The following is an 11,422-nucleotide window of genomic DNA, read 5'->3' as shown; positions in this document are numbered from 1 at the left end:
TTCGCTAGAGAACTCTAGTTGACTGCCGGACAAAAGTCTATTCTCTGGGACAGGAAGATCCCTGCAAGACCATGCATAGATGGCACAACTGTTGATAACTTTACGTAAGGTATTATAGAAATATTCTAATCACGCAATGCATTATGGGAACTATCAGGCTTTACCTTATTAATATCGAATAAGGGCCTGGTAGCAAATCAGGCACCCGTGATGGAATTTCTGATCGGGCTACACTTGTATTTTTGAGTTATTGTCGATTTTTGTGAAGCATGTCGATACTGTCAAAATATTGAATGGCCGCTGATATCATTAGATTGTGGCGGGAAACGAATGGGGAATTTGATCTTAGATGCGGCAACTTCAGGTGTCTTGGGATGAAACATACTCAAAGTTAGGAGAAATATACTTAAAGATCCCGATAGTAATCTCCCTTTCTATACCTTTATTTTACAGAAATAAATCGAATGCGTGCTATTAAAATACGGTAAAATGTGTCGTAAATTTTTAGGATGTACCAATAAAAATAAGAACATGAAGAAGAACTATTAAGATCTTCAGAATCCATTCCGCAGATTCACAGTCCGTCCTGTAACCGACAGTTAAAAAATTGAAACCCAAAAACAACATCAGTCGATGATTTAACAACTAATAATCTCCTCGGTTGATGGAAGATAGGAGTAATTTAAAAAATAATAATTATTGATAGCTAAAACGTAGCACATGAAGTTAGTACGTTATCGCGCAAACGTAACGTTAGCATTCAGTAGGTAAGTCGATTGCGACTTTCCGTGTTTCCTACCCTCACGTGATACCAAACCCAGGTATAATACTTGGTCTGTTTATTTTTAGTCAGGTGTCGCTGTCATCCGCAGTTCGATTTACCGACTGATCGTTACGAATGTACAGAATACTGTTGTATGCCAACTAGTAAACAAGACAATAACAAATTACGAAATTACGAAAAACGTTAGTTTCTTTTTATCATACTTGTAGGCCTCGAAAATTCGTATCTGGATCATAATTCGACATCGGTGAGGATTCAAATCCCGCGCTTTTATTTTGGAAGGACTAATGTTTATAACCTCGAGTGCGAAATATTGAAAAATTTAATCATCGTGATTTATAATTTAACTATATAAAAATAAATATGTACATCTTTGAAGCAAGGGTGTTCTTATCCCTTGTCCAATCTCCGTAGTCTCATTTCATTTTACAGATCCAGATCTAAAGCCTAAAAACTAAAGGTGTCCTTCGATATTCCCGCTTTGATATACTTAACACTAAACGTACCATTGACCGTTTTAAAGCCAAAAATACGTTGAACAAAAATTGTCGGTATGTGTAGCGTTAATAACAAAAATTCCATCTACTTCTGGACCGCAATCTTGGTAGTAGGACATTGTCCTCAATAAACGAGTGGTTCTCGTCGTATCTCGTCCAGTCGTTAACTCTCTATCCCTACTCCGGACCCTTAGAGATGATAGCACCAGGTGTTATATTCAAGGTAGTATAGCTAGCCAGGTGCTATATAGTGTCCACTAGTACCAGTAGACCGGAAGAAGTATCTTCAGACACTAGAAGGTGCACTGGTACACTGTGACACCACCAGAGGAATAGCGTTGCGTGCCGGGCCGCACTCCACCGCACTCTTCCCAAGTTCGCAGTCTCGCGTTGACCGCGAGCCTGTGCATAACGTGCCGTTGCGATTCCGATTCGTCTTTCCACACTTTGAATTTCGAAGGCATACCGGTGCTGGTTCCGCATCCATCCTAAAGTCGTCCTCGTAACGCGATCGGCATTGAACGAGTGAATTGGTGTGATGGGAGAGAAGTAAATATGAACTTTGTAAATCGTGACTGTCTGGAATTGTGTTAGACATTGTATCGTGAATGAAGAAGCATCAGTACTTTTCAGCATCTCTGAGCAAGTTCTATCGGTGTAATACAAAACGTACTATATCTACTACGGAATATTTCCAACGACGAAAGCCCGTTATTCCGTCCAGCGACTCTCAACTTACCCTCGAAACGGCTTTTGCCGCCCCATTTGTTATTCAGGTGACACAGAATCTTTCCTTCCTTCCTTCCATCTATTTATGCTTGTTCTGATTATCTTTTTATCTTCTCAGAACGATTTCTTTCCCGCGATGATTAATGGCCGACCTTTTCTGGCAGCTTCTATTTTTCCTGACTTATTGCTTTTGTTTTTTGACATGTCGTCCTAACCGTCTCTAGTCTCTACTATACAGTTGAAGGTAGTTTGGTACTTTTTGTATTCCTTGTTCTGATGTTCAAGTGTAATAATTGTACTTTTTTTTAAACGGAAGATATTTCACGATTATTTTTTAAAGACCGACTGGGCTAAATAGAGCATGAGACATATTGAAAATGCAAAATGTATGTTGTTAAATGTTTGTTATGCCTACGTGAGTGTTATTTTATGCATATTGCAGTTGTATTATTCGAAGCGTTTGTAAAGATTTCGTGGAATTTGACAAAGAAGCAGTTGCTTTTAACTGGGACATTTGGCAAGTAAAGAAAAGAGCTTTCCAGCAGCATGAAGTGGCACGCATATTCTGTTAGTCTTTGAAGTTCTTTTATTTCGTATCTGCTTAATGTAAATATGCGGGCAAAGTTTACTGGCCTAATTACCGCGAAGAGGTTTCGCTTCGGACGAAGAAGACGCGTAAAGCGCCATGAAAATATTTCCAATCTTTTTTCCAGACAAAAAATACTGACGTACGAACTTGTCTCGTAACAGTCGCTAATTATTCCATATTCTGAAATCGTCGTTCGCACAAATCTTCTCGCTCAATAAAACATCACTCATTGTGAGTCACATAGGTACACAGGGAATCCCAGAATCATTAAGGTGCATACGTTAACGTTAAATGTTTTACATTAATCTCACTTTAAAATCATGCAGAAAATTAACGAGGTACTTCGTAAAAATAAAATACGTCTATCCAATTACTATTTCTGGAATTATAGTATAAGTATAGTATAAGTATAATAATATAGTCTTTTACGTCGTTCTCAAAGTCTATTATCTCAAAAGTAATAGCCTAACATTCAATAACGAATTTGAACCGATCCCCTGGAACGACAGTATATGGACGAAAAAGTAAAGAAAATAATGAAATAGGCGTGTACCAGTTATTCGCCGCTATTTCATGACCATTTTATCGGGCTTTACGAGCGCTCGGGACCCGTTACTTCTGGCGTGCGTCAGTGCCGTTAGTGAAAGCCGAAGCAGCCGGACATTTTTCTTAAAAATAATTTGTATACATGCGAAGCCGACCCGAGAGTCGACTACTTCCTTTTAATGTAAATAAAACGGTAAAAGTTGCCCGTGAACACTGAACGTGACCGGAATATGCATTTCCGGCCAATGCACCGAACAGGCAGGAAACACGGCATGTTTGACGCAAATCTATAATTATTCCGGCCTTTCTTTTTCTTCAATAAAAAAAAAAACTTTCCACGCAAATGCTAATTTTTTAAATTTAACCTTTTCTACAAATGTCAATGACGCCAAGGCACTTTTAGGGATCGTGGGTTGTGCCTAAATACATAGAGATATGATACCGATAAAAACGCGTAGGCCAAATTCAAATCGGCCTTAACCTTCAAATAATGCCTCAAAGAATTTCGCAATGACGGCAGTGAAAGAAATTGGGGACGCGTGTGATTCATATCGAGCGACGCTCCTTTCTCGAAATTGTAAATAAAAGCGAGAGATTTCATTTTTAAGGAACTCAGTAGTTCCTCGAATTCCAGACGTTACGGAGAAGAAGAGAAGAGAAAGAGGCCCAATAAAAAAAAACCATCTGCTTCGATCAAAGTAATCTGAAAATTATTACCCGCCATTTTTTATTCACTTCAGTACATCTCGAGGAATTTTTATACATTTTTTGTAACTAACATGGTTTTTATTGTTTCAGAATGTTACGTATATTATTAGTCGTGACAGTGGCCTTCGTAGGTGCTAATGGGATCGCCATTGGACAAGAAACATCAGGAGACTCTGAACTTGCAAGACACTACAATTCTCGTTATTCGATCTTCGACGAGCCATACAATATCGAATTCAAGTATCACAATTATGAACAAATGAGTCGATTTCTAAGGACGACCTCCTTGCGCTTCCAGAATCTCACTGCTCTATATTCGATCGGAAAGTCTGTCAAGGGTAAAGACATTACTTCGTAGCAATATTTCATCTTCATCAACATACTATCAAAGATCCTACCGAAATTTGTGGTTCCCATTAACATTGAGGACTCCAGCCCTTATCGTACCCTGTTTATCGGGATAGCGTGTCCTGGAACATTCCCGAGCAACGATTGCTGCTCGACGATGTTAACCGATTATGACACGCATGCATTGTATATTCTCATTTCCGGCAAAACAGTGACAATAGACGATGTGATTACATAAGAATTTGTATACTGTCCGTTAGGCCGCGATTTGTGGGTAATGGTCGTCTCATCCTCTCCATATGAACACATGATCGGTAAACCGGATGTCAAATATGTGGCGAACATACATGGAAACGAGGCCGTAGGACGTGAACTTATGCTACACCTTATTCACGTATGTAATTGTATAATTTTTCATTATTAATTAATTTTTTTATCATTAAGTTGAAATTCGTATTCGCGCGGAATATATTTTTCGTGTGGTAAAACCTTAATGAATATTTTCAAGGATCGTGTCTGTCCAACCTAACCTAACCTCACTTTGTGTCCTTGCTTGAAAGACCTTATCGGAAACGACGACGTCATATTTACAGCCCCATGAGAATCTGTAGGTGCTGTAGCAGCGCATGGTAACTCTCGTAATTATTCTGCCGCTTACTATTGTTCACGCCGTTCTGAGTATCGAAGGTCGACCTTTAGTCATTTATTCCCACTTCACGCTCGATCTTAATTACCATTCACACGATCAAGTCGAATTTCCGAGATGGGTTTTTCTTGTCGGATTGTATTTGTTACCACTTGTTTACTAGTAACAGCACAGACGTTTGATAATATTTTATGCTAATTAAATTCATGAGAAACTTTATAATAAAAAATTTTAATTTGATTTATGTAATATACGTAACCATTTTCATGTTTTTCATGTGAAAAAGGATGAACTTCTTTAAATTCGTGTTTCGTCGGGTGAATTAAATCAATTCGCTCACTGTTGCTAATTAGACCGTATAAGATATCGTTAACGTTGCTGCCTGAGAGAAATACTGACATTTGTGTATCACAAAATTGCGCGATTAATTAATTATTAACTGTCACGTGATTTGCGTGAATGAATTACTTATTATTGATTATTAAATTGTTCGGTAAAAGTTTGTTAACAATATTTTTCGTTCGACAGTTATTGGTTACGAAATATGGATCAGATCAATACATCACTTGGCTGTTGGATAACACACGTATTCATATACTACCGTCAATGAATCCGGACGGCTTTGAGGTCTCTAAAGAAGGGTCCTGTGACGGTGGTCAGGGCCGGTGAGTGTCGAATACAACAAATATATAGAGAATTTGGACACTCTAAATATATCCAGCTATGAATTGATTTATCGACAAACTTTTTTTTACTTTCTTCCTTTGTACAGATACAATGCTCGCGGTTTCGATTTGAATCGAAATTTCCCGGATTACTTTAAACAGAACAATAAAAAGAGTCAACCGGAAACGGAAGCGGTTAAGGAGTGGGTTTCGAAAATTCAATTTGTTCTCTCCGGAAGTCTTCACGGTGGCGCCCTTGTCGCCAGCTACCCGTTTGACAATACTCCGAATTCACGTGAGTGAGATTTTCTCATTTTTCAGTTTTCCAACATTGTCTCTGGTATCTTTTGTTTATTCTATGGGATGTTCCGCATCCGGTGGAAAAGAATTTCGAATGACGTCAAGTCGTCACCTTGTGAAGGTAGCGATTAATCCAAGTAGAAAGTGTGATGGATGAACAATGAACAATGGGACAGTGTTAAAACGAGGATAATTTTCCGGTAAATTAATTCTTCGTGCGTTCGAAACTTCAGTTGCGCAAGAATTTCATTTTCCTTTTCTTTCTCTTTGGGTTTTTGTTTAGTCACAAAATTACTGTGTTCATTAAAAACGCCCTATTTACTAAATATTATTTACCATCTCTATTTAGTATTTAAAAAATATCATTCTTTTGTTATCAAACTTGACTTAACGTTGCCTGTAAATTTTCATGCAATCAGGAATATGTCGTTCGGCTCCGTTGTGTGCAGGTATTGTGAAAAAAAATACTTTACAATCGTTTACTCATCAGTGGACGATTAACGACGTTCTCTAATCACTCTAATATTTTCTATATACGGACCGAACGGCCAAACGTACTTGAAATTTTGTCAATTTGTTACCCAAAATTAAAAGTAGAATAACGACGCTGATATTGAAGAGAAAAAAAGAAGCAGGAGTTTTCATGAGTTTTTAACATTTTTCATTCCTCTCCTGTATCATTATTACATCGTGATCATCACAGTGTTTCAGAGTTACACATCCACACCGAGTCTCTCGCCTGATGATGACGTGTTCCGTCATCTATCATTGACTTATTCACAAAATCATGGCTCCATGTTCCGCGGTGCAGCGTGTTCAGCTTCACAACCGGGATTCAAGCACGGCATAACAAACGGTGCCGAATGGTATCCGCTAACCGGAGGAATGCAAGATTTCAACTACGTCTGGAATGGCTGCATGGAAATAACCTTAGAATTGTCTTGCTGCAAGTATCCTCCGGCTGAAGATCTGCCACATTATTGGGAAGAAAATCGAGTGGTATGTTTTACGTCAGTATAAAAGAATTTTTAAATATAATTTTTACAAAATACGCGTCCTTCTTCCAGTCCCTGATAAAGTTCCTGGCCGAAGCGCACAGAGGTGTCCATGGATTCGTAATTGATGAAAATGGAAATCCGGTCGAACGGGCTTCGGTCAAGGTCAAATCTAGGGACATTAGTTTTTTCACCACCAAATACGGCGAATTCTGGAGGATACTCTTACCTGGAGTTTACAAACTCGAGGTTAGTTTACCGATTATCATTAAAGTTCAGATTACAGGTATCTTGTTTACGAAAAATTCAAAATTGGCCTATTTTTCGAATTATTTAATCAAGTAAGTTTCCTTTCTGTTGTACAGGTTTACGCGAATGGCTACAGCCCGCGTGAAATTGAATTCATGGTAATTGAACAGCATCCCACCCTACTCAACATTACCCTCCACACCACAAAGGTAAGTCTAACGTTAGTTCTGATGTCACAGAAACATTGTATATAATTATACAAAAGTACTAACGGATTTTTCATACAGGGAAAGTATAATGTTTAAAATTCTAATCGCGTGGATTATATGGCTAATAATAGACAATGGGTGACAATGTTTTACAGTTGGGAAATGTGACTCCTAACGGTATTCAGGTGGCTGAGACGTTTTTATTTCTCTTCTGTAAACTTAAATTAATGTCTCACTTTTACTTTTAAAACACCCTGTATAATAAAGCCATGTAAACCAACCCCCCCACTGTGCTATAAATTCCAAGTGCCGAAGACGGCGATAAATGATTTGACGTTATTCTCCAATTACCAAATACGTCAATGTAGATGCACTCGATTCTCCTTTATCTTTGTCCGTGTAATCTGATATCCCCTCAGGCGAGATGGTTTGAAAATGGTGGCGCTCGCGACTTCCTGTATATAATGCGAATAAGTGGTACGAGTGCGAATGGTGGTGTAGTTTCAGAGACGGAAGCCAAGTCGCAAAACCGACGATGGCGAGGAGGTCCAGGGCTGGGAACCGGAAACGGAAGCGAGGGCCGAAGTAACGGGCTCCGTCACGCGCGTTACTTCCTCGGCGTCTTCTCTTCCGGCCGCCGACACCATCGTCTTTCCTACCTCATAATCTAGTCCTCAGTGTCCCCATAAAGTCCCCCCTGTAATTTAGCCGGCTAGCTCCCTTCCACGCACGAGTAACGTGTAAGTAATCGAGTAATTCGCAATCGGCCGTTAACTGTGCTTTCATTTCATTGCCAACCGATTTATCGATGTCGATCCTTCATTTTCCGCGTGTTCGGCTTACATGCGATGTTTTATTCTTCTTAGCTACGATTTTCCTCTGCATCCTCTTTTCCGCATTCCTTTGTTTACCCTGCCACCGCAATATAACCATAAGCTCGCATAGAACAGACGCAACGACCATATTATTCTAACAGTTGGCATTACTAACTCGGCCAATTCCAGATATTCTTTAACGCATTCTTTGCAACTCTGTGGAAATCGCGCTTTGATATATTTATACATTTGTGTGTTTATGACATTCTCTTGGGTTTTGTAATTTGACGTTAATGCCTCTGTCCAACTAATAATTTAATGTATTTCGTATGATTTTGTCATTCGGTGGATTCTTAGTAAATCCAATAAGGTCGTGCATTATTTGCCGTTATAACCATGATCGTTTTTATTTTAATTGAGAGGGAGAGAAAAATAAGGAAAATTGATTAAAAGAAAACGCCGAGGATGCGATCTCTTTATCCTTTAACGATTTTGACCCAGATACGAATTTAGCCGGGGCACTCCAATTTCGTCCGACTCGAATCCTGATATCTTTGCAAAGTAATTCGATCACGTCTAAAAGCGTCCTCGGAGGCGAATTCTTTATCGTCCTGGTTATCTTTCAGGATTAGTTTTCTCCATCCCGAAGGAGACACGGAACATACGTATACGTTGTACATAAGTAACTATGTATAAGTATCTAGGTGGTATGTATATCTATTAGTGCATATGGAATCTCTCTCTCTCTCTCTCTCTCTCTCTCTCTCTCTCTCTCTCTCTCTCTCTCTCTCTCTCTCTCTAAATATATATATATATATATCCACCTGTCTAACATTTCTCCATGAACGTGTTCATCTTAAATTTGAATCATTCAATAAATCGCGAACGCCTCGGCCTCGCCTCGATTGTACTTCTCGTGCGTGCATGTGCCAGCTGTTTTAATCAATCAATGGCTCATTACGCTAATTAATATTTATAATTGTCACGGCATAAATCGTACTTTAATTCGTAGCTCTATTAATAAATGGTGCTGTACTGCGGATGCTAATTAGCTGACGCTATTAATATCTAGGTATAACGATGCTTGCATTTTTCACACGTGCTTATTGCTACTTTTATTATCAAGGCACGGTAGACTGATAGTAAATCTGATGAATATTTAAATGATATTAAATTTTTAACAAACGTCCAATTAAACTGATTCATTTTTATTCCAAGCATTCTCATTGTCGAGTCATCATTATTGTCTTGTTCGTCGAGAGGTTACGAAAGACTTTAATTTTTATGCTGATCGCTTGGCTGGCGTTGACAAGAAAAAGATTTTATAAGAATTCCTCAAATTTTGTTCTGCGAGGAGGATAAGGGAAAAAAAACTTTACGAAGAGAATTTAATTTCGCTGTGGTTAATTTTTTTTAGCAGTTTAATTTCAGTGTACTTCTCAGTCTACGTGTCGTATTTATAATTGAAATTGGAAATGCCATCGGGTTGTGCAACTTTTTTTTTTTTGAAATTATTTTTCAGAGACTGGACGACATCGGTGACGATGCTCCAGGACATTACACGGGCATAAACGGTCCCTTGAGGCCCTATCCTCACAGGGACTACACTCTACATTTAAGACCAAGTTCCGGTGCTAACACTGCCGGCGATTCCAGCAACGGAATCTTCTCCTCGATCAGCAACGGCTTCAATTCCCTTGTGACCAATCTATTCGGCTGATCTTGCGCCATTTTCACCCTTCTTAGAGCCCCTCCCTTCAATCTCAATATCCTCTCTATCGCCCTTCCCATTCTACTCCTACTCCTCATCACCAGTAGAGCACTTCCGGGACTCATCAGGACTCTTCGGGAAGGCTGATTGTTATTGCTGATCGAACGCGTCTGCGAATAACTGCCCTTTCACCAATCATCATCATCTTCAGCGCGACGTCGATCAGTGTTGTTTGCGCATTTCCCCTGCCAATCGATCCCCATTACGCGTATTCAATTGGAAATCATTTAATTATTTTCCTCCCTTCCATTTATACATTATTCCGCAAGAGGATATCCAATGTACTCTTACTTTGATATTTTATTAGCGCGAGCGTCATTCTTATGTATTTATTCGATTAACTTTCGAACTGATTTATTGTGCTAGCTGATTAACGGACGAATCTCTTTTTATACGTAGATTATTGTATCAACGAAATCATACAGGGCACCTTGGTGATATATATATCTGTACGTTAAGGTGGTCGTAAGGGACTTTACGGTTTGTGCGTAAATACGGGGATCCATGGATTTTTATTAATTCTTATGTAATGGGTTAATTGTTAAATTAAGTTCGCCAAGGACTAATTGCAATTTCAAATGCGGACCAGACTTATGAACAAAATATACGTGTGTATGCAGGGTGTCTCATCGAAAGTTCGCACCTCGATTATTTTCGTTACTATTGAAGATACGGGAAAAAATGTCAGACAAAGGTTGTATGGTTTAAAGGGGGTCAATTTTTCATCGAAATGATTTTTTTTTTATATTCGTTTGATTTCGAAATACAGCACGTTACGTGTTTTTTTTTTTTAATACAACATCATTTACTTGCAGACTAAAATCCATCCAGCCATTTTCAAGTTATTGAGAAGTGAATTTATTGAACAATCTTCGTTTGCAGCGCCGCTTCATTAATTCACTTCTCAATAACTTGGAAATGGCTGGATGGATTTTAGTTTGCAAGGTCTCAAAATGTTAAGGAACAAACGTGAAAAATCGAATCCCTTGAAACCATACAAATTTTGTCCGAAACTTTTCTTCGTATTTTCATTAGTAACGGAGATAATCAACGAGCGCACCTTCGGTGAGGTACCCTGTATACATATATCGACAGAATAAAGTCAATTATCATTTTAATTAGAGCTATCGGTTAATTTTAGATAATTCGCGAACGGGGTGTATAGTCAAAACAGTATTATTGGCGTTTCAGCTACTCCGGACGATTATTTTTTAATTTCCGCATGTTACTTTTATGGACCATTTACGAAATAGAAGGAAAAATAATCCCTTGTTTCTGGCCAAATATAATATTATTATTCTTGTTATTGGTCATTGTTATTAATATTGTTATTTAGCACTGCGATACGGCCCAATAACGTATTCAGAGAAGTTAACTGCAATAGTAGTGCATATACTGGTATATTGATTACGTAACATTAGGCATTCATTCACCCGGCTGCCCGTGTCGAAGTATCTTCTTCTATCTAAAGATGACGCCATGCACATTACGTTATTGAGTTACGAAAAAGGCGAATGAAAGAAAAATATCCCCAATAACGTGTTCCGAAATCGCATTCCCCCCCCCCCCCC

The 11,422-nt window shown here is 38.7% G+C and overlaps 1 protein-coding gene across 7 annotated transcripts in view; it reads left to right on the top strand.

Annotated features, from left to right (window-relative positions):
- The first annotated feature begins 85 nt into the window (after window positions 1-85).
- The window catches only part of LOC107273411 (carboxypeptidase M), a 19,454-nt gene continuing 8,117 nt past the window's right edge, over window positions 86-11,422 (top strand). Inside the window, exons 1-11 of one of the 7 annotated variants that reach the window (XR_003061633.1) lie at window positions 1,573-1,830; window positions 3,754-3,843; window positions 3,944-4,191; window positions 4,462-4,595; window positions 5,376-5,512; window positions 5,620-5,807; window positions 6,516-6,811; window positions 6,880-7,056; window positions 7,173-7,265; window positions 7,767-8,005; window positions 9,603-9,741. Coding sequence is in view for 6 of the 7 variants with exons in the window: in XM_025091086.1 (XP_024946854.1) it covers window positions 1,820-1,830; window positions 3,754-3,843; window positions 3,944-4,191; window positions 4,462-4,595; window positions 5,376-5,512; window positions 5,620-5,807; window positions 6,516-6,811; window positions 6,880-7,056; window positions 7,173-7,265; window positions 9,603-9,800 (1,572 nt within the window). In the remaining variant the exon portion in view is untranslated. Of the gene's footprint in view, window positions 105-1,572; window positions 2,058-3,753; window positions 3,844-3,943; window positions 4,192-4,461; window positions 4,596-5,375; window positions 5,513-5,619; window positions 5,808-6,515; window positions 6,812-6,879; window positions 7,057-7,172; window positions 7,266-7,766; window positions 8,006-9,602; window positions 11,158-11,422 lie in introns of those variants that run through there. The other 6 variants (XM_025091086.1, XM_015751587.2, XM_025091094.1 and 3 more) reach the window with 6 other exon arrangements.

The sequence above is a fragment of the Cephus cinctus genome, unplaced genomic scaffold, assembly GCF_000341935.2.
Source record: "Cephus cinctus unplaced genomic scaffold, Ccin1 Ccin1_scaffold0091, whole genome shotgun sequence".
Lineage (NCBI taxonomy): Eukaryota > Metazoa > Arthropoda > Insecta > Hymenoptera > Cephidae > Cephus > Cephus cinctus.
This window is presented reverse-complemented; position numbering and strand designations above follow the sequence as displayed.